Source organism: Hevea brasiliensis, chromosome 9 (assembly GCF_030052815.1).
Source record: "Hevea brasiliensis isolate MT/VB/25A 57/8 chromosome 9, ASM3005281v1, whole genome shotgun sequence".
Taxonomy (NCBI): Eukaryota; Viridiplantae; Streptophyta; class Magnoliopsida; order Malpighiales; family Euphorbiaceae; genus Hevea; species Hevea brasiliensis.
Window position 1 is genome coordinate 87,958,559 of NC_079501.1, and position 23,823 is coordinate 87,982,381.

General features: G+C 29.2%; 2 protein-coding genes and 1 pseudogene across 3 annotated transcripts; all 3 read left to right on the top strand.

Annotated features, from left to right (window-relative positions):
• The first annotated feature begins 1,517 nt into the window (after positions 1–1,517).
• Positions 1,518–10,630, top strand: LOC110634238 (LEAF RUST 10 DISEASE-RESISTANCE LOCUS RECEPTOR-LIKE PROTEIN KINASE-like 2.7). The gene is made up of 4 exons (XM_058152473.1): positions 1,518–2,269; positions 4,657–5,339; positions 6,455–7,186; positions 10,284–10,630. Exons 1-4 carry the CDS (start codon positions 1,518–1,520, stop codon positions 10,628–10,630), a joined length of 2,514 nt encoding a protein of 837 aa, XP_058008456.1.
• Positions 10,631–11,612: 982 nt separating this feature from the next.
• On the top strand, positions 11,613–18,838 carry LOC131183282 (PR5-like receptor kinase). Of its 2 annotated transcripts, none has more exons than XR_009151421.1 (2): positions 11,613–11,846; positions 18,563–18,838. XR_009151421.1 is itself a non-coding variant. In XM_058153901.1 (2 exons), exon 2 carries the CDS (start codon positions 13,612–13,614, stop codon positions 14,542–14,544), a length of 933 nt encoding a protein of 310 aa, XP_058009884.1. In that variant the 5' UTR covers positions 11,802–11,846; positions 13,424–13,611; the 3' UTR covers positions 14,545–14,700. The 2 variants fall into 2 exon arrangements, 1 of the variants encoding a protein (XP_058009884.1); XM_058153901.1 differs by lacking the exon at positions 18,563–18,838 and adding an exon at positions 13,424–14,700 and having other exon boundaries at positions 11,802–11,846.
• A 389-nt stretch (positions 18,839–19,227) lies between these two features.
• Positions 19,228–20,804, top strand: LOC131182946 (LEAF RUST 10 DISEASE-RESISTANCE LOCUS RECEPTOR-LIKE PROTEIN KINASE-like 2.5; annotated as a pseudogene).
• Positions 20,805–23,823: the final 3,019 nt, after the last annotated feature.

Consider the following 23,823-nt stretch of genomic DNA (forward strand, 5'->3'; position numbering starts at 1 on the left):
ATGCAAATTTTCTTTCATCCTTCACACTTATAGAAAATAAAAAATTTTTCATAAGGCTTCCATTCAGATTAAATAAAGGCATATATTCTATCAAAGTCACCCATTTTGGTATGACTCTAATAATATTGACGTACCTTAACGATAAAAAAAAATTATTTTTGGATAAATTATAATTTAGTTCTTGAAATTTGATGAAATTTATAACTTAATTTTTATATTTTTAAAATAATTATTTAGACATTGAGATTTTACAAAACCTGCAACTTCGTTCTTATCATTAGAATTTGAGTTAAATTATCATTAATTTTAATAAAAATAATTAAAATATCATTAACTTTATTTTCAATATAAATATAATTTAGTCTCTAAAATTTTATTTTATTAATAATTTAGTTACTAAGATTTGGTTAAACCTATAAATTATTCCTTGACAAATTAGTTTTAAAACTAAACAATTTAGTTTTTGACATTTTAATAAAACTATAAATTAGTTCCTACTATTAGAATTATGATTAATTCCTCAGTAAATTTAGTAAAAATACCAAAATTCTTTTAACTCTATTTTTAATTTAAAAACAATTTATTCCTTGGAGTTTTATTTTAATAACAATTTGCATTTATATTCATATTTTTTTCTTTTTTTATTTATAATAATATAATATAATATATGAAGATATTATAAATTGATATATATATATATATATATATATATATATATATATATATATATATATATATATTATTAAAATAATAATGACATAAATAGAATTTTACAAAATTAGAAGTGCTTAATTATAAATAGTTATAATATTTAAGGATCAATTTATAAAATATATGGATGTTTTTGTAATTAATCAAAATTTTTAAGCACCTTAAAATAATTAATTTATATTTTAATAATTTAAATTTAAAATTTTTTAATTTAATGTGATCTTCATTTTTAAAATTATAAGGACTAATTTTATTAATAAAATAAAATCTCAAAAATTATATTATTAAAAAATTAAAACCTTAATAACTAAATTATTTTCATATTAAAAAGAAAGGTAAGAAAATTTTAGTCTTTTTTTTTTAAATTAATAATAACTTAATAAAATTCTACCAATAAGAACTAAATTCTAAATTTTGTCAAACTTAGAGGACGGAATCATAATTTATTCTTATCCTTATGGTACTATAAAATTAAAATTTATTAATGAGAAAATATGAAAGCAACGTGGTCGCAACACGTTTCTTAATATTTTAAAGCAACTTTAATAAAGTAACAATTATTTCAAAGAGAACAGTCAAAAGAACAAAATTTCTTTGTACATGTCCTCATCTTTTTCCAATTGTAAACCAATTTCAATTTTACCCCTTTTTGAGCTGCCCTTCAACCTTTATCACACCTAAATTACACTTAAAATTATTCAGATATGAAGGAGATTTATGTAATTTCACATAACTTCGTCCCTTATAAAACCCACCACCTACCCTTCTCCATTTTCCCATTCTATTCAAATTAAGCACACTATACCATGATTTCAAAACCTCAGCACCATTGCCTCCTCTTCCTTGCTTCTTTCATTTTCTTCTTCATCATCCACTCTTATTGTGACAACAATACTTCAATTTTGCCTAGATGTTCCACCTATGATTGTGGCAATGGAATCAAAATTAAATACCCATTTTGGCATATTGGTGATGATAGCTCTGATTTATGTTGTGGGTATCCAGAGTTTGGTCTTTCATGCTCTAATGGCGAGCCTGTGCTTACATTGCCAAACGACACTTATTATGTGAAAGACATAAGCTACACAGATTATACCATTACTCTAGTGGATATTGATGCCACCGGCCAAACATGCCCCAGGGCACGTCAAAACCTGACTTTACAAAACCTACCACTAGATTACACTAATTTAGATTTAAACCTCACCTTTTACTTTAATTGCATTTCTAGCCCATTTTCTTTTCCACCCTCTCCCATTGGGTGCTTGGGATATGGTAAGCTGCAGTCCTACGTTATTATGATGGAGAACCAAGTAGATGACGTGGACTGGGTTGGAAAGTGTGAGGAGAAAGTGGTGGTGACGGTGATGAAGACGGAGATCATAGGAAATGATTTGATTAGTGGGTTTGGTGGGGCCATGAATAAGGGGTTCATGCTAGATTGGGGGACAGTTAAGTATTGTGGTGTTTGTGAAGATTCCGGGGGATTCTGTGGGTACAATAAGACTACGGCGGAGTTTCTGTGCTTTTGCAACGATGGTACTGCACAAAGGGACCGGTGCAAAGGTACTCTCATTTTTTATATTTATTTATTTATTTTATTTTATTTAGAAAATACCTAATCAATTGGATGATCATCAGTTTCGGATTGCAAGATTCTCTTTAATTTAGGGTAAATATCTTACTTAATTTTATAAACATTTTTATAAAAATTATCAAATTTTAATTTTTTTATATAACTCTTTAAATTTCAATTTAATTTAATAAAAGTCACTTAATTAAAAATTAATTCCTAAGTTAATATAATATATATAATATTTTAAAAATAAAATTATCTTATTTTTATTAATTTCTTAAAAAAGAAAATAAAATTCATAAAACATATCCATCTATCCCTTTCACAGTCAAACCCTTTCTCTTTTTCATTTTATTCTCTACAAACAATTGCTAATTAGGTTATTTTATTTATAAAATAATTGGTATATCAATAAGTTAATATAAATACCTTTCATTTCTAATTATAATGACTTTTATGAAATTAAATTGAAGTTTAATAAGTTTTACGAAAGCAATTAAAATTAAATTATTTTTATAAAAATACTCATAATTTGAGTGATCACGTGTAATAATTATCCTTTTAATTTATATTTCGATTTTAATTTTAGTTTTAATTTAATTTTGATTTAATTTAGATTTTTATTAAATTTAATGATTTAAATTTTTAAAAAATAAATTTAATTTTAATATAAAATCAAATGGAATTAAATCTAACAATTTTAATTAAATTTGAATTGATTTTTAATTAATTCAATTTTGATAAATTTTAATATAATTTTAATTTTAAATTAAATTAATTTGATTAAAAAATTAGACTATAATTGAGTCTAATTAAATCGTACCATAAATATATTAGGAAAATCATTATCAAGCTGCAATATTTTTTTAATTAAATAATTTATCTTTTTTTTGGAGAAAATCTAGTGACTGAAACAAAATAAATATTGTTTAATAAAAATATGAGTTTAATAGCAGCCATGTCATTATATTAATATTGTTTAATTGTTTATTATTATGATGTTAATTTGGATATTCCACAATTGAATTTGACTTTTGTCTTTCATTATATATATATATATATATATATATATATATATATATATATATATATATATATATAAAATTGGAATTTACATTTTTATTATTTCACAATATATAATTTTAACAATTACCATTGAATTTTTGCTTGATTGGTAGCGGAACTGTGGGTTTCTTTTCAATTGTTGATGGGATAGCAATAGATAGGCCTCGGAGAAAATCACACACTTAATATTTTTAAAATTTGAATTTATTTTAAATTTAATTCAAATTTATTTTCAATTTCTTAAATTCATTTCAAATTTAGTTATTGTTATCTTAAAAAATAAGTGAATCTACTTAATTTTATATATTTTAATTAATAATTTATATCAAAATTATATTTTTACTAATAATTTATATTTTAAAATTAATAATTCTATAAAATATTTAACTTCTGTTTTTTTAATAAAATATATATAAATTTATAAATATTATTATAAAAAATATATATTTTAAATTTAATTAAATATTTACATAAATGAGTTCGGCAACAAAAATTTAACACATAAATCCGAATCCGAACCGAATTCATTAGAATATTAATTTTCAAATCTAAACTCATTTTAAATTTGATTATATATTACCTAAATTTATTTTATTAGGATTCAATCGGATTGAGTGCTCTAAAAAATTTAATTCATTGCCATCTCTAATTATTAATTTTTTTAATTCATAATAAAAGGGGCTTCAAAAGTATGAAAATTATTAGCTACAACTGAAACATTTCTACTTTATTTATATAAATATAAAATTAATCTTATATAATTTATGAAAAGATTCATTTATAAATATAAGAAATATTACAATCATATATTTCAGTTGCATTTAATAATTTTGTATGTAAATATAAGAGATATAATATTCTTAGTCGAATATGTGATTAATCTATTTATATATTTTTTTTTTGTTTTAGAAAAAAAAAAAAATACACGCTACAATTTTTTAAAGCTTTTTTTTAGTATTTTAATTTGACTAAATCGTTAACTTTTAAAGTTAGGCAAAACACTCTAAGCAATATTTATATAAAGTTGAAACCTTCATTTCCCTCATATCCTATTCATCACCATTGCTGGGTCAACACCTTCTGTGTAGCGCAATTTACTGAACATTGAACTCAATATCTATAATTCTCTATTTTGCCAGTGCAAATCTTTTGACATCTCTCCCTCTCCAAGTTCTCAAGATGAAAACTTCTTCCATCCAATCTTTCCTTCTCTCCTTTCTGATCATCGCCTTCCTCTTCTCAATATTATCCTTGCCAAGATATGTCTATGGTAATGAACTCTACTCCAACTGTGCTCCTTTCAGCTGGGGAAACATCACTGATATTAGCTACCCCTTTTGGGGAAACAACCAGCCTGAGTACTGTGGGAGGCCTGGCTTCAAGATTTATTGCAAGGAAGAAGTAGCAACTTTGGATATCATGTCCCTCAAGTATCAGGTCATTGCAATCAATCCTGACACTCAAATCCTGAGGATTGCGAGACTAGATCTACTGAATAGCATTTGTCCTCGTCAGTACTTCAATACCACCTTGAATCTTACTCTCTTCAATTATACTTCTAATGATGTGGTGGATGCCACCTTGTTCTACAATTGTGAACCATCACCAGAAGCTTTGGCTTTTAACGAATTTAGCTGCCCCATAAATAACGTTCCTCGGGATGCCTACTTGATGGTGCCCACAGTTTCCAGAAATGAATTTTTGTTGGGTTGCAACATTAGTATTGCAATTCCAATCCTGGCGAGGGCTGTTCAGGGATTGTTGCGAGCAGAGTTGACTGTTATCCAAGTTCTAAATCAAGGCTTTGAGGTTAGGTGCATTCTGGATCAAGTGCAATGTGGAGATTGTTTAAGGTCAGGTGGAAGATGTGGATATAATTGGACTGTGAATCAATTCAGTTGCTTCTGCCCTGACCAAGCTTATTCCAGGACGTGTCCAAGCCCCATGCCATCAGGAAACTTGTTGAATCCTGGAGAAACTACTTCAGGTAAGTGTGCATTTGACTCTTGAATCTAGCTATCAAGTTGGCTCCTAGGTACTAATTATAGGAAGTGAACATTAATAAGAGGAATCCAATTGCATCCGAAGTCTAATGATTTCCCTCGAATTTCAACTAATCTAAGGTATTGGCTTCTGGGGTTTCTTTCCAAATTGACATCTTGCCTTAAATATTTCTATATGCCTCTTTTCCTGGTAGCAAGTTTCTCTATGGTAGCTGAAAATTAATGTTAATTTGTTCCGCACGACCATAATTCTAGGCCAGCGCGTTGAATCCATTATCTTGGTTTGAAGTTTTCTCTATATGAACCTTAATCTCCATGGTCAGATTTTATCATGCAACGTAATTAGCACTCTAGCAGGGGAAAAAGAAATGTATTTAGGGTCAGCTGATGAAACTTCCAACGTTGATCGATGACCAAGTCCAACGTCTTGTGGGACTTGTGGAATTGAACTATTCAATTGGACTATTAAAAAACTAGACAATATATGGCTGAGGATTCTCACATGCAATTTTGGCTTTTCAAATTCACACGTGTTTTAATGGAGACAGAAATGTTGTTATGTAGAATAAAAGTACAAGGAAAACGCTGGGAAATAATCCTGGCAAGTTTATGCATAACTATATACATTTGGGCCTCTGTCCTTTTTGAGTGATGGTCTCCAATGGACAATAGCAATGCTCTTTCCTGGCAGCATCAAATGGTCAAATTTTTGGAAAGACAAGTCTATGGAATTGCTTTGCGTCTATGACCCACCATTATCTTCTACCAAACAAATCATCAAAGTCTTGGTCAAATTAAATGCCATTTCTATCTCCTAAGCATAATTCATAATTCCCAAAGGGACTCATTTCTTGCCACTTGATTTACATTATATGTATTATAATAGGACGGGAGGAAGAAGTGTAGCAGCCTTCTTGTCTTATCTCTTTCATTTCTTTGAAAAAAGATACTTTAGATTTATTTTACAATATATTACCATCAAAACCCCTTCTCTTACCATTTCTTCTCTCCTTCATCTTATCTGAGGAAAAAAAGATGGGTGCCTGTGTCTTCCTGCTGCCCCATGTACACTTCATCATCACCTTCTTCTTTCTCTTAGTCTTTGTTCCAACATCTTATTGTGAAGAAGATGAGTTTTATAGAGAGTGCTTCACACCATTCCAGTGTGGAAACCTGCCAAATCTTTCTTATCCTTTCTGGGGCGATAAGCGACCTGAAATCTGCGGTTATCAAGGATTCAGGCTCCGGTGCCAAGAAGGTCCGTTCCCTGTTATAACTATAAATGATCAAGAATTTTATGTGAAGTTCGTGAATCAATCCGAAAGAGTGATGATCATTTCTCTAAAGGATTTATCGCAAACTGTTTGTCCTCCTGGTGTTGCTGAGATTCTTAATACAAATCTGAACGAGACTCCATTCAGTTATGTGCCGGAGTTTGAAAACGTAAGCCTATTCTACAATTGCTCAAACAAGGCTACGATGGTACCGACTCCATACAAAATTTCGTGTTCTGCAAATGACGAACAACGGGATGCATTTTATGCAACTGATTGGCTTTTGAGCAAGTGGAACCAAGACCCCTCAGATTGTAACATCCGGGTAGAAGTTCCAGTTCCAAAGGTGGATGTTGAACAACTTATTAGTGGTGGAATGGAAGCTTTAAGTAAGGCTTTGAGAGAAGGTTTTAACGTAACGTACATGTTTGAGACAATTTCAATGTGCTATGAATGTGTGCATTTGGGTGGGATATGCGGCACCGACTCTTCTACTTTCCGCTTCACTTGTCTTTGCCGTGACCAACCCTATCCTTATAATTGTCCAAAAGCAAAAGGTACGCATAACATTACTCATCTAAATAAAAAAAGTGTTTTCCACCATATGATTTATCGTTCTGCCTGAAGGGTTAGTGAATACTATTAGCATAGCCATAATCATCCACAAAAATTAGATAAAATGTGGATTCATATGGTACGTTGAGGACATATCCTGATTAGACTACATATATAGCATTAGCGCATGAATTGCCATCATTAGGGGTTGAAGATAAAGAGTTCATAACTTCAAAATCTGGCCAGTTATGCCTTTCCTTTCCATTTTGACCTGTGATCAACTCTGTTCATTAGCATAACAGTCTCAACTTTCTTCACTTCTGCTCTTTGGCTCAGTAACCTTGATGTGCCACTGAGCATACCAAGGGAAACTTCCCATTTATAGCCCCATAATTTTCTTAATTAATTCAATTGCCATGGTCGAAGGCCTTGATTATTTCATATTTCAGAAAATTTTGTGAGAAAAAGAGTTGAGCGTCTGGTTTGCTTTCCACGTTTACTTTCAATTTTGAACCTGTCAACGGTCTATGATAAAATAAGGGACTTGGAATCTGCCTTTGTTGACTCCTCTGCAACTGAACCTTTTGCCACAAAATCGAGTCCTCACCTTCTTTCCAGGGCCGGGCCTCGTACCTCGGTCATAAAGTTTTCTCTTTGGGCCCGGTGTTGGAAGTTCCCTAATTGGTGGTAACAAAGAAAAAAATAAAAGAGGCCATAAATATGGAGGTCCAACAAAGTGACAACAAGTTTAGGCCCCCATTTTCATATCCTTGGACTCCAATCTTCAGTTTGCATCTCAAGGGTATACCTGTCCTTTGATTGCAAAAATGTTTACCAAATGGAAGACGAAAGGTTCTTTTTCCACATTTTCGGTTCAACTAACCAATTCCCCACTCAGAAACACTAGCAGCCTCCTTCAACTTCAAGTTCTTTGTAAGCTAATCTGCTCTGTGTTACATCCTTTGGATATATGTATAGTAGGTATAAATGGTCATCTCCATTTTCTCTGCTTATTTATAACCTGTCTATTACTACATCGTCATGATGCAGCAAACAGATTATCTATGGGCTGTGCTTTTAAATCCATTAAGAGATGGATTAGTTAAAGTTTATATCTGGTTTAGTAATTTTATAGGTTTGAACTTCAAATTCACTAAAATATAATTACTTTAATCTGGTTAATAAATTTTTAATTAGGTTATTTAAAGTTATTAAGATTATTTCTCTTTTCTTAGCGTTTGAATTTTAGATAAAATAAGAAAATAACTAAATTAATAGAATAAAAAATAATAAATAAATCTTAATCAGAATAAAAAATTATCTAAACTAAAGATTTCAGTTCAAAATAGGAAATCTAGTACGGCGTCATTGACCAAGCTGGTTATCCTACGCAAAAAGTTAATATGATAAAGAACTTCGAAGGAGGCGATCAAATACACAGTTTTAGGGATGCTTTGCAGATCGCAATACCGAAAGTTTAAACGAACTTACTGAAAAAAAAAATAGTTTTGCGTCACAGTCTGACTGTCACGTTATTTCTGTTGAAATTTCTTCCCCTTTTGCAATCCAGAGCCCTTACGATGTTGAGCACTGTAGTTGGTCAATTTCGTTTATCTTCTTCGTGGAAGTAGGTAGCCTCCGTCCGCCCTGACACCGAGTTTTCAACACTTAGAGGCTGTTTGGTTTAACTGTTGAATACAACTGATAACTGTTAGCTGATAGCTATTACTGTTAGCTGATAACTAATGATGGTTGTTTTATGTTAACTGTGTAGTAAAATTATATTTAGCTGTTGCTGTTGATATGTGAAATGACTAATAAGGTATATATCATATAATTTATTTAATTTTTAAATAAATATAAAATTATAAATTTATTATATTATATTATTTATTTTATTATTAAATTAAATATATAATTATTAATCTATTATATTATATCATTTATTTTATTATTGAAATAAGAAAATAATTATTTTTTAAGATAATTAAATAATTTTAAAAATATAGATAAAATAATAAAATAATTATTATTGTTAATAGAAAAATTTATAATTAATTTTAAGTTTTTAGATATAAATAAATATTTTATATTTTATGTTATTAATAAAAAATATTTTAACAAAATTAAAATATATTAATTAAAATATTAAAATTATAAATAAAAAATAAAAACATTAATAATATTAATTTTCAAGTTAAATAAAAAAAGGATAATATGATTAAAATAAAAAATAAAACCAAACAGCGGATGCAGTTGATGGGTATCATATCAGTTGCCCATCAGCTATGCTATCAGCTCTATTTTTTTAAGTTTGTCAAACACTATAATTTATTTATTTGGATGTCCATCAGCTATCAGCTACACCCAACAGCTAAACCAAACACCCTCTTACCCCTTTATTCAAGCAATTCCACGCCATTATTTTGGTCCACACGGTCTGGTCGTCCCCACATAAGATGTGCTTGAAACCGGCCATGCTTCTGAAGTTGTCTTTGCTTTTGCTTCAACCAATAGTTTTGTCTCTTTTCTCCTCTTTGTCAAACTCTAATCATAAAACAAAACAAAATAATCGCTGGCAATTAGCCTCTTAAAACCAAACTTGATAGACTTATTTACCTCCAAATGCTTCTCTCCTTTTCTCTTCGTTCTTCTACTCCAGATGGGTCCTCTCTACTCTTCATATCTCACAAACCTCTTCTCATTTGTTTCATTGTCTTCTTCTTCTTCTTCACTACTTTGGCGGAGGAATCCCTGTCAGCAGATCAAAAGTGTTCCAGGCTTGTGCACCAACATCCTGTGGCAAAGGCCCCAATATAAGCTACCCTTTTCTCTTATCTAACGTTCAAGAATCCTTCTGTGGCTATGCACATTTCAACATCACTTGTAAGCAAGAATAACCAGTTCTCAGAATCTCCAGTGATGATTATATCATTAAAGATATCTTTTATAACAATCAGTCCTTCCTCGTAGCTAGTGCTTTGGTCTATGAGGAGGATACATGTCCAATTCCTTTGCATAATGTGACCCTTGATCTAGCTCCCTTCAATATTAGTCCTGGCTATATTGATTTTTCCTTCTTATACAATTGTACCTCAGAGCCTGCAAACTACCCTATATATCCCATAAGTTGTGCCACCAATTCTACTGTTTCTTCTTTTGCGGAGTTTCACATTGACGAACTGGAGTTATACTGCAGCTATTCTTTGAACTCATGCAACTACTTCGTCAATGCTCCTTTGCACACTGGTAGTGATACTTATAGTTTGTACAATAAGGATTATACTGAGATTTTGAAGCTGGGGTTCCTCTTGAATTGGACCACGCATAATTGCAGCAGTTGTGAGAGAAGTGGTGGCCGCTGTGGATTTGAGAATCATGAATTTGTTTGTTTTTGTCATGATCAGACTCATCTCAATTCCTGTGATGATGGTAACTCTTCATGAAATTCAATTTATGTTCATCAGCTTATAATTCTTCCTGTTTGTTTTTTCCACTTGACCTCTTCAAAGAGTAGAGCTTGTCACTCTCTAGTAGTTGTTGCACCAACCCTATATTTAAAATTGTAGCTTTCAGGAAAATTTCATTTCATTTGAATGGTTAAAACATCATCAAATTTAGGCATTTTTTTTAATACAATGGTTAAATCAGAATGTGCACATTCTGATTAGACTGCACATATAGCATTAGCGTATGAATTGCCATCATTAGGAATCCAGTTAGGCCTTGCCTTGCCCTTCCTTTTTCGGTAAAATCTGAATCCATTGCCTGTGATCAGCTCTGTTCATTAGCACAAGAGTCAACTTTCTTCGGTTCTGCTCATTTTATCATTCAGAAAATTTTTAAGAAAAAATACGAGTTGAATATCTTGTTTGCTTTCTACATGTACTTTAAATTTTGAACCTGTCAACGGTCAATGAGAGAGAGCTTGGAATCTGCCTTTGTTGACTTCTCTGAACTGAACCTCTGCCTTTGTTGAATTTTATAAATATTTTCATAAAAATAACTTGATTTTAATTTTTTTTATAAAATTCATTAAACTTTAATTTAATTTTATAAATATCAATATAATAAAAATTAAAAATTTTGAACTTAATTTATTGACCTATTAATTATTTTAAAAATAAAATTATTTTATTTTACTATTTATTTAAAAAAATTAAGATGCATAAAAGATATCTAATTATTTTCTAGGTTTTCACTGTTAAATTCGTTCTCTTTTCTCATTTCTTATCCATCAATAATTATTAATTAAATAATTTTATTTATAAAATAATTGATAAATTAATAAATTAATAAAAAAATTTTAATTTTTATCCATAATAATTTTAAAATTAAAAAAATTATTTTTAAAAAAAAAAAAATAAAATTTAATAACTTTTATAAAAATACTCAATTATATTTGTCCGAGTATTAGTTGCATGTGATAAGTATACAGTCATTTGATTGCAAAATCCATCATTTCATGAAGAAAATTCCAAATGCTTGGAATCTTCAAGGAGTGCAATATATATATATATATATATATATATATATATATATATATATATATATATATATATATATATATATATATATATCTTAAAATTCTATGATTTATCGGTGTATGCTGTTTTGTTGTAGGCAACGATGGTTTGAATGTGAATCGGAAGATTGTTATTGGTACGATGCTTCCCATTATTTTTTTTTTTTAGTCCCATTGAGAATGATTTTTATGCTTATTCAATTCAATTTAATCCGATTAAAAAATTTTAATTCAAAAAACAAATTTTAAAACGATTAAATTTATTTAAATTATATTACTTAAAATAATTAAAAATAAAATAAATGTGTCTATATTCCAATTTTAAATTATTAATATTTATAAACAAATACGATTTAAGAGTACTTTATTTTTTCATATACAAAATTTCACTAAACAAATTAAATTCTTAAAAAATATATATATTTATATGAATTTATTTTTTTTAAATAATTTATTTATTTTTTTAACTAAAAGAATTGATTTTAAAAATTTTAAACTTTTTATTCATCAAAATAGATTCTATTGAGTTAAATTCATTTTTATTTTAATTTCCAAACATGTCCTTAAGTTAGAGGCCAAAGTTTTTCGATCATCTGTTTCTTTTAATTATTATTTTTTTCATATAAATTTGCTAATTTATTTTAATTTTAAATAAAACTAATTCAAAAAGAAAGTAGGAAGTGTAACTCAATTTTTATACAAAAAATGAGAGGATGACATGCTTAATGACAATAAAATTAATCTTGTTTAAACCATTAAATAATAATGGTAAAAATTTTCCCATAAATTTTTTTTAAATCAACAAATCAAATATTATGACAAATTTTCTTTGGAATGATACTCGACTTCACTGTTGTTATTTGCTATATATATTTTTAATTTTTACTTTACTTTTAATTTTTTTTATTTATATTAACTTAAAATTTTAAATTTAAGATCAATTTAACTCAAAAATAAAAAATTTAAAACTCATGCACCACAGCTTAAGTTAGTTTTTTATACATATTTTTTAATATTTTTTATTGTTAATAAATTACTTAATTATTTTTTAATGTTATCTAATTAATTATAATTTATTACTTTTCACATTATTTTATATTTTTACTTTTTTAACTTTTACTAATTATATGAAAATACAAAATAGTTTTTTTTTTTAATTTTTAACTATTATAATGATTTTAATTTTATATTTTAATTAATTATATGGACCAAAAAATATTATTTCTTGTATTTTTTTATTTTAATTAATTATAATTATTTTCAATTAATTATATGAAAATATATAAAGAATATTTTTATTTAATTAGTAATGTGAAAATATAAAAATAATATAATTTCTATTTTTAATTAAATCAGTTATAAAGTATAAAATAATATTTTAATATTAAAAAAAATAAATATTTAAACAGTTGGTGTGTGAATTTCAATTAAAGAAGGCAGGATTGATTTGAATTTAAATTGAAAAAGCTAAAATAAGGCTAAATTGGACATCCGTAATAAATTGTATTTCAATTTTCATTCCTCAATTATGTTTGAATCAAGAAATTCTTTTTTTAAAATTCTAAGTTGGAAATTAAATTATCATTATTTAAGAATCAATAAATTTTAAATAGTTAAGAAAATAGCTAATAATTTAATAATGGTAAGGTTTTCTATGATCACTTCTTCTACATAGCTACATGATACATCTCCCATTAATTGCAATTGGCTGCAGGCATAACTGTTGGAGTAGTTGGAATTTTAATCGCCTGTGCATTCAATTTTTGTTTCAAAAGGATTCCTTCAGTTTCATCAATAATTTCCTTACCGAAGATCGTAAAGAATAATCAAGATCTCGAGGCCTTTCTTAAAAACCATGGGCCTTTAGTTGTAAACAGGTATAGCTTTTCAGAAGTGAAGAAAATGACCAATTTGTTCAAAAATAAACTTGGCCAAGGAGGTTATGGCAGTGTGTACAAAGGAAAGCTTTTTGATCATCGTCTTGTAGCAGTGAAAGTCTTAAATGCATCTAAAGGAGAAGGACAAGAATTCATCAATGAGGTTGCCAGCATTAGTAGAACTTCTCATATTAATATTGTCACTCTCTTGGGTTTTTGTTTTGAGGGTCAGAAAAGAGCTCTAATATATGAGTTTATGCCAAATGGATCTCTTGACAAGTTCATATGCTACAAAAGTCCTTTGAAGAGTAGTGATCATCATTTGGGATGGGAAACTATGCACCAAATTTCTATAGGAATAGCTGAAGGACTTGAATACTTACACCGTGGATGCAACACAAGGATTGTGCACTTTGACATAAAGCCTCACAACATTCTTCTTGATGAAAATTTTTGTCCCAAAATTTCTGATTTTGGGCTTGCAAAATTATGCACCAAAAAGGATAGTATTATATCCATGCTAGAGGCTAGAGGAACTATTGGGTATATAGCTCCGGAAGTGTTCAGCAGAAACTTTGGTGGAGTTTCATCCAAATCTGATGTTTATAGCTACGGTATGATGGTTTTAGATATGGTTGGAGGCAGAGAGGAAGATTTTGGAACAGATCATACGAGTGAGAAATATTTTCCACATTGGATTTATAGACAACTTGAGCAAGGCAATAAATCCAAATTGTGTGGTGAGATTTCCATTGAAGAGAATGAAATTATTAGGAAATTGACAATAATTGGCCTGTGGTGCATCCAAACAATTCCATCAGAAAGACCATCCATGAGTAAGGTGATAGAAATGCTAAAAGGTAGCATAGAAGCCTTAAACATCCCACCAAAGCATTTTTTATCTTCCCCTCCAAGATCTCCATCATCCACTTTTACCATATCAATGACAAAGTGTTGAAAAACTTTTTTTTTTTTTCTTTTTGGTGTATTAATTAGACATGGTTAGGAGGAAGTGACCCAACAAATTGAGTTAAACTTTCTCGATTTGAAAATTTGTATGGTATTTATCTTTTATTTGTATGGTCCTTCAAAGAGAAAGGGAATAACCTGAGTTAAATTGCATCATAAAAAACTCTATTTATCTTCAACATATCACTGATCTCAAAAAAGTGTGCTAGATGCATATGTGGACTTTCACCTGGACTTTTCGCAAATTATAATTGTTGTACCATCTGACACAGTGCAGGCTTCAATTTTAAATTATTAGCTTCTACTCTTGGTCTTGTGATACTTGGCATGAAATCCCCAATGTTAGGATAGGCGTGATCCTTCACAGAACAGTTGTTACTATTGTTGGCCATTTTTTCTTGTAGTTGCCCTTACTCTTGTGCTCTTTCTTGTTGTTATTGAGCTTTAAATTCAGCTTTTCTCCTCTTAGCTTCTCCTCCTAAAGCTCTTGCTGTCTTTTCTATTTCTGGATCAAAAAATAAATTAATTTCTTCACTTTTTGTCCTTCTCATAAAATAAAAGTACTTGAAAAACAAACTAACCAAAATTTCAAAGTAAAATGGTAAAAGAAATTAAAAATAAAATAAAATGCCCAAATTAACCAAACAAACAATCGTTCAATATCAAACAAAAATTAAATCCCCGGTAACGGCGCCAAAAACTTGATGCGAGTGTCCACAAGTATATGGGTCATACCAAGTAATAGAGTGATAAGTCAAGTATCGTTCCCATGAGAATTTGTTATTTGAGTACCAAACTATGAATGAAGTGATTATTTGGGCTAATGATTGAAGAATAAATGGTAAATATAAATGAGCAAAGTAAATTGATAAATCTAATTGAAATGGGTAAAGAGCAAGTAAATAAATTCTAAATCTAGATGTAATTGAATTAAATTAATAACGGGTAATTTAAATCAAAGTCTAATTATGATAAAAATGATTTCAAAGTTGGGGGTTTATGCATAAATTAATTGGGATTTGTCTTGGGCATTCCAAATTTAAGGGAAAATAGAGTTTGAAGGTGATTGATTCTAAATTCATTTGATATCTTTTTCAAGTAAACCAAAGTGTGTTCTAAAATAACTAAACCTACTTTCGTATGATATTTTATTACTTTAAAACCCTAGTTTATTTCTAAATCTAAATAATTTTAAGTTTCAATTCTTGATTATCTATCAATGACCTTTATATTTCGGTCTTTCAATTAAAGATTAACACAATACCCAATGGGTACCAACATTAGGCAAGTAAATAAAGCACACAAGGAAGGAATCAAAACTCATATTTATATAAAATATGGAAATAGCCAGTCCAAATCCACAAATTAATCTAAAACATATTTTTCAACTCTGAAATCCAAAGAGTTTACTCACTCATGTTGGTATTTACAAGAGAAATTGATGAAAAAATAAAGAAAAACATGATAAGAGAACTAAAACTAGAAAAACCCAGGTAGAAAAATCCAAAACTCTGATTTCTGGAGCTTCAAGAGATGGTTACTGCAGCTCCTCTTCCTCAGAAATGATGGCGTCCTCCTCCCTCTTTATATTTGTAAATTTTCTTTCCTTTTGTTTCTTATTGTTTCCCCTTATGGCAAAAACTAGAAAATGATCCTTTTATATGGTCCCAAAAGTTGCCCTAAAAATAGATGAGAGCCAAGGAGTGGATATAAAATGAGGTGCAGAAATATCCAAGTCAGCAGAGTTGTTCACGTTTTGGATAGTCTGCTTAGGGTACTGCTTACCCTAAGCAACTCCTTCAGCAATTTTCGGCCTGTGGTTGCACTGTCTACTTAAGGTTAAGTAGACCCTCAGTAAATCTCGGCGGGTTTGGAATAAAATGAGTTTTTCTGCTCATGCTTAACTTTCAGCTTGACCTGTGTTGCACCTTAAGCACTGCTGTTTACCCTAAGCAGGATCTCAAGCAATTCTCTGTAGGTTTTGGGATGAAAGCTTGAATGTGTAGGATTTAAGCTGTGCTTGACTTGCGGCTTAAGGTTAAGCAATATGACATGCCTTGAGCAGCATCATAAGCAAAGTCTCAAGCAAATTTCGGCTAACTTGATTTTTCAAAACTTGATTTATTCAACTTTCTTCCATGCTTAGGGAATTCTAAATTTCTTCAAACCACTTCCTAATGCACTCATTGACCCTCAATTTGCCACAAAAACCTATAAAAAATAGCAAAATTATAAAAATCAAATATAAAGTAACTAAAGTTAACAAATAAGCTAAAATAAAGCTAAAAATATAAAATATACTAAAAATATAAGGGCAAAATTGATACAAAACTACCCTAAAATGTCTATATAAAATGAGTGCAACAGGCATGCCAAATCGCTATTTCTTTGTGAAATTGATTCTACTCAATTTACACATTTTAAAAACATGTATAGCCTTTCCTCACGTGTGAACTGGATACAAGTGTGCCAGGGATGCGTATGATCCCAATGTGAAATAAATGTGCGCTAGTCTGACTTCTAAACATAATGATAAACAGGAAAGAAAGGATCCAATCTTTCCTTAGTTTACCTAACTCCACTAGGATGCGCTTCTTTAGGATATCTACTCGTTTTGCTTTTATGAGAATGGATAAGAATTTAATTGCTTGAGAAAACTTGATAGGAGGCTTATGCATTAAAAAGTAAAAGTATGCTTAAAAAGTAAATTGATTATTGTGAAAAATGTAAATTTTGCGTTAGAAAAGTAAATTGAGCACTTGATTGAAAATTAAATATGTTCATTAGAAAATTAAATTGAACGCTTTGCAGGAAAAGTATATTTGTGCATTAAAAATGTAAATTGATTGTTTTACAGAAAAGTAAATTGATCGCTTGGAAAAATAAATATGTACATGAAAAGTAAATAATCACTTGACAGAAAATTAAATCATTGCTTGAAAAGTAAATTGAACATTGAAAATTTAATGGACTAATTGCTTGAAAGGAAGTATGGATAAGAAAGCTGTAATTTGCATTAAAAATTGAAAAAACTACTTATAAGAATTGAAATATGTTTAAGAAAAATGTAAATTGATCACTTGAATTAAAACACAAAAGACTGATTGCTTGGCTGAAAAAATAAAAAACTACTTAAAAATGTAAAGATTGTTGAACTAGAGAAAATTTGAGTTAAGACATTGTGTCTGTCAGATGTTGATTAATTGGTTGTGTGTGTTTTTCTTCTGCCCAGTACGTCAATTTATAGAAAAATCTTGCTTGGTAACCAAGTTGGGTGGTTACCACCTTCTCCACTAGTAGTCACTTTCTTCTCACCACTACTTCACTTTCACAACTTGCAACAACCACTTGTAACCACCCACAACTCCCACAACCACCCACCCACACTACTTTCTCCACTTGCCCACTACTCTACTTCCATGCTTATCTTCAGCAGATATTTTTAGACACTGAATAAATAACACCCATTTATACAGATAATTATTTAATTGGACTAACTCCACATAATTAACATTCATTGACTGTTGGTCTTCTGTCAGCTTGAACTATGAGCTTGATCACATTAAATTGATAGTTTAATTTAATATTCAGACCATTAATTAATTGAAGCTTAAAAAAATTAAAATTAAATTGTGATGTAAACACAAACCATATGTTTTATTGTTGTTTGTGAAGAACTACTAGCGTATGGTAAATCGAGGACATATTGTTAATTAGGTAATAAGAGCAGGGGCAGTGCATATTTTGATTAGACCATAACGCATTCTCATCTTCGCTTTTTCTTAGCTTTTTCTGGAACATGAAGCAATGACCCCTAAGAATTTCAAAAGAATTCTTTTATCATCAGTATATGAAAATTTAAATTTTATATTTTTTTTTCATCTCAATGATTTTACATATAATTTTTAGTTTGATTTAAAAGTACAATTAATCTAAGCTTATACACAGACAACAACTTAGATGATAGCCTTGTTTAAGTTCCACGTTTACTTTGAACTTGTCAACAGTCTATGGGAGAAGCAGCTTGGAATCTTCAAGGAGGGTAGCATGCATTAATTTAACACACTTTTCAGCCTAAGGGTCGTCAACAATAAATAAATAAATAAATTTTAGATGGGGTCGATCTATGCATAAAGCATTACCGTGAGGTTGATGTCAGGAAGCTTAAATTCTATGATTTATCTTGTATTGTTGTAGGCAACGGTCGACCGAGTTGCCTCTGAAGGTTGTTATTGGTATGATGCTTCCCTTTTTTTTTTTTAACATTTAGAATGATTTTTATGCTTAAAATTCAATTTAATTTAATTCGATTAAAAATAATTCAAATTAATCATTTTAGAATAAATTTTAAAATGATAGTTAAAATTTATTTAAATTATATTACTTAAAATAATTAAAACTAAATTAAATATGTTTATGTTCTAATTTTAGTTTATTTTTATTTATAAAAAAAATATGATTTAGATAAGAGCATTTAAAATTTTTAATATAAAAAAATTCATTAAATAAGTTAAATTTTTAAAAAATATCATATCACATTTATATGAATTTACTTTTTAAAATAATTTATTTATTTATTTATTAAAAAATTGAATTTTAAAAATTTTAAACTTGTTATGGACCAAATAGATATTCAGTTGAGTTAAATTCATTTTTATTTTATTTTCCAAACATGTCCCTAAGTTAGAAACAAAAATGTTTCAAATGGCTATTTCTTTAAAATTATTATTTTTTAATATAAATTTGCCACTTTATTTTAATTTTAAATAAAACTTATTTAAAAAAAAAAAAGAAATTAAGTAGTGTAACTCAATTTATATACGCAAAACTAGGAGGGTGATATGCTTAATGACCACATTTATATATCTTATTTAAACCATCAAATAGTAATGCTAAAACTTTTTCCATAATTTTATTTTTCAATTCAACAAATCAAAAATTATAATAAATTTTCTTTCCCAATTATCTTTGAATCAGGAAATTTTACTTTAAATTCTAAGTTGGAAATTAATTTATCAATATTTCAATAAATTTTAAGTAGTTAAGAAAATAGCTAATAATTGTAAGGTTTTCTATAATAACCTCCCCTACCTAGCTACCTAATTCATTTCCAATTAATTGCAATTGACTACTGACATAACTCTTGAAGTAGTTGGAATTTTAATCACCTATGCATTCATTTTTTGTTTTAAGAAGATCCCATCAATTTCATCAAATATTTCCTTACAGAAGATCATAAAGAGTAATTAAGATCTCGGGGCCTTTCTCAAAAACCATGGACCTCAAGCTATAACAGGTATAGCTTTTCAGAAGTGAAGAAAATGACAAATTAGTTCAAATATAAACTTGGCCAAGGAGGTTATGGCAGCGTGTACAAAGGAAAGCTATTTGATGGTCGTCTTGTAGCAGTGAAAGTCTTGAATGCATCTAAAGGAGAAGGACAATAATTCATCAATGAGGTTGCCAGAATTAGTAGAACTTCTCATATTAATGTTGTCACCCTTTTGAGTTTTTGTTTTAAGGGTCTGAAAAGAGCTCTAATATATGAGTTTATGTCAAATGGATCTCTTGAAAAGTTCATATGCTACAGAAGTCCTTTGAAGAGTGGTGATCATCATTTTGGATGGGAAACAATGTACCAAAATAGGAATAGCTCAAGGACTTGAGTACTTACACCGTGGGTGCAACACAAGGATTGTGAATTTTGACATAAAGTTGCACAACATTCTTCTTGATGAAAATTTCTATCCTAAAATTTCTGATTTGGGGCTTGCAAAATTATGCACCAGAAAGGATAGTATTGTATCCATGTTAGAGACTAGAGGAACTATTGGATATATAGCTCTGGAAGTGTTCAGCAAAAACTTTTTCAGAGTTTCATCGAAATCTAATGTTTATAGCTATGGTATGATGGTTTTAGACATGGGTGGAGGTAGAGAGGAAGATGTTGGAGCAAAACATACAAGTGAGAAATATTTTTCACATTGGGTTTATAGACGACTTGAGCAAGGCAATAAATCCAGATTGTATGGTGAGATTTCTATTGAAGAGAATGGAATTGTTAGGAAATTGACAATAATTGGCCTGTGATGCAACCAAACAATTCCATCAAAGAGACCATCCATGAGTAAGGTGATAGAAATGCTAAAAGTTAGCACAGAAGCCTTAAACATCCCACCAAAGCATTTTTTATCTTCCCCTCCAAGATCTCCATCATCCTCTTTTACCACATCAATGACAAAGTGTTGAAAACCCTTTTTTTTTTTTGTGCATTAATTAGACATGTTTGGGAGGAAATGACCCAATAATTTAGTTGAACTTTCTCATTTGAAAATTTGTATGGTATTTATCTTTTATTTGAAATTATTTTTATTAAAAAGAATAACTAGAGTTAGCTATTTTATTAGTTATTAATTATTAAATATTAGTTATTAGTGGTTAGTTATTTATACAATGGTTTAAAGCATAAGTATTTGATAAAAACAGTTGTTGAATTAGTTGTAAAATATATAAAAAAAAAATAGTATTATCTTATTGTCCCTAGTCAGTACGCTCCCTTAACCTCTGAAAGTTAGGAGGGGTAAATTTTCGTGAATCACTCCCTCAATCTCTAAAAGCTAGTACAAACATTATGCCATCAAATAGTATAAATAAGAGAGGTAGTGTTTTGACTAACACTACCTTCAAAGTTATTGTCGAATGGGACCTATATCATTAAAATTTTGTTGGAATTGTTGAAATTTTTTACTTGAACTACAGTTAGATTAGCATATATAATTATCTTTTGTTATGAAAAGCTACAATCAAATGTTGGTATAAAATAGTGATGCTATCCATTTTAGGGAATGGTTTTTAGAAGAAAATTAGGTTAGTTGTTGACTAATGTACAATCTATTATTGATTTGGGTTACTATATAAGCAACAAAGCTTAATGAAATATTTCTTGTGAGAACATTTTGCTGAAATCTTTTTTTTTTTCTCTCCATTTTTCTAGCTTCAATTTCTCTTCTTTTGTTATCAACCCTTCGATTTTCACAACTTGGCATCAGATTATTATTGATCTTGGAGGACCTAATTAGAGTTTATTCTTGTTATTAAGGCATGGCTACAAATGTTTCACTTCCAACGCCTTCAATATTCAATAGAAGCTTTTCTCATAACATATAATCTATGGAAGATAGTTGAGAAGAGCTATGAGCCAACATCACTTCTAGACAACCCCATTATTGCTCAAATAAAGAAGCAAAAGGGAAGAATCGACAACAAATTTCAAAGCACTAAAGAAAAAGATCTGGAAAGATGTGCTTCATTAAAGTAAAACAACTCAGTAAAATTAGAGAGATGTGCTACGAGACAATCAATCAAATCAGAAAATTGAAAAATTAATGCTCCAAAATGAAAATTTGTAACTCTAGCAAAAATTTCATTAAAAAGAAATGTTGGAGTTGTTAAAATTTTTACTTGAAATAAAGTTAAATTATCAAATGTAATTTATCTTTTGTTATGAAAAGTTGTAATCAAAGGTTGATAGAAATTAGTGGCGCTCCTTATTTTAGGGTCTGGAAGAAAATTAGGGCAATCCACTATTGGTTTGAGTTGCTATAAAAGCAACAAAGCTTAAAATATTTCGAGTGAGAACATTTTACTGAAATTTCAACTCTATTTTTTCTCTCCATTTTTTCAACTTTAGTTTATCTTCTTTTGTCATCAACCCTTTGATTTTCACAACAAAATATTCTATAGCCTCCATGGCCTATCAACCCTTGGTGAATTAATCTATTATTGATTAGAAGAAAATTAGGTTAGTTGTTGACTAATGTACAATCTATAATTGATTTGGGTTACTATAGAAGTAACGAAGCTTAATGAAATATTTCTTGTGAGAACATTTTGCTGAAATCTCAATTTTTTTTTCTCTCCATTTTTCTAGCATCAATTTCTCTTCTTTTGTTATCAACCCTTCGATTTTCACAACTTGGCATCAGATTATTATTGATCTTGGAGGACCTAATTAGAGTTTATTCTTGTTATTAAGGCATGGCTACAAATGTTCCACTTCCAATGCCTTCAATATTCAATAGAAGCTTTTCTCATAACATATAATCTATGGAAGATAGTTGAGAAGAGCTATGAGCCAACTTCACTTCTAGACAACCCCATTATTGCTCAAATAAAGAAGCAAAAGGGAAGAATCGACAACAAATTTCAAAGCACTAAAGAAAAAGATCTGGAAAGATGTGCTTCATTAAAGTAAAACAACTCAGCAAAATTAGAGAGATGTGCTACGAGACAATCAATCAAATCAAAAAATTGAAAAATTAATGCTCCAAAATGAAAATTTGTAACTCTAGCAAAAATCTCATTAAAAAGAAATGTTGGAGTTGTTAAAATTTTTACTTGAAATAAAGTTAAATTATCAAATGTAATTTATCTTTTGTTTTGAAAAGTTGTAATCAAAGGTTGATAGAAATCAGTGGTGCCCCCTATTTTAGGGAATGTTGTCTTGAAGAAAATTAGGACAATCTACTATTGGTTTGAGTTGCCATAAATGCAACAAAGCTTCAAATATTTCAAGTGAGAACATTTTACTGAAATTTCAACTCTATTTTTTCTCTCCATTTTTTCAGCTTTAGTTTATCTTCTTTTGTCATCAACCCTTTGATTTTCACAACAAAATGTTCTAAAGCCTCCAAGGCCTATCAACCCTTGGTGAATTAATCCAGGACATTGCACTGCAAGAATCTAATGCAAAGATAGTGCTTTTAAAAATCAAAGCTGATATGAAAATTATCAATTTAAGAGATTTATGAATAGCTAATACTTCGACATCATTAGAATCCATCGTACCACACAAACATGAAAATATACAAAGGGACAAATTAACTAGATTAGTATTCCATTTTTGAGTTTCAACAAGAGGGGCATGCCAAAAAGATTGAACATAAGGATAAGGATGGCGTAAAGGAACGTAAAATCACAAACCATCAGCTAAAAGAAAAGGAAAAAATTGAAGAGAAATCTGCAAAAGCCTTAAGCCATAAGTAGGCAGGAATGAAAATAATGGAAAACAACTTCCCTCAATTTAATGAAGAACCATAAAAATAATAAAAAAAATTAAAAAAAAATCATATCATTCCTACACAACCAAATAAATCAACTAAGTGAGAAGAAAATTGTGATCCACATTTAAAAAAAAAAAAAAGAACCATAACTAATTTTTTTTTTCAAAAAAAAAAATTGCTTCAAATCTCTTCCAGGTGGCCCAATT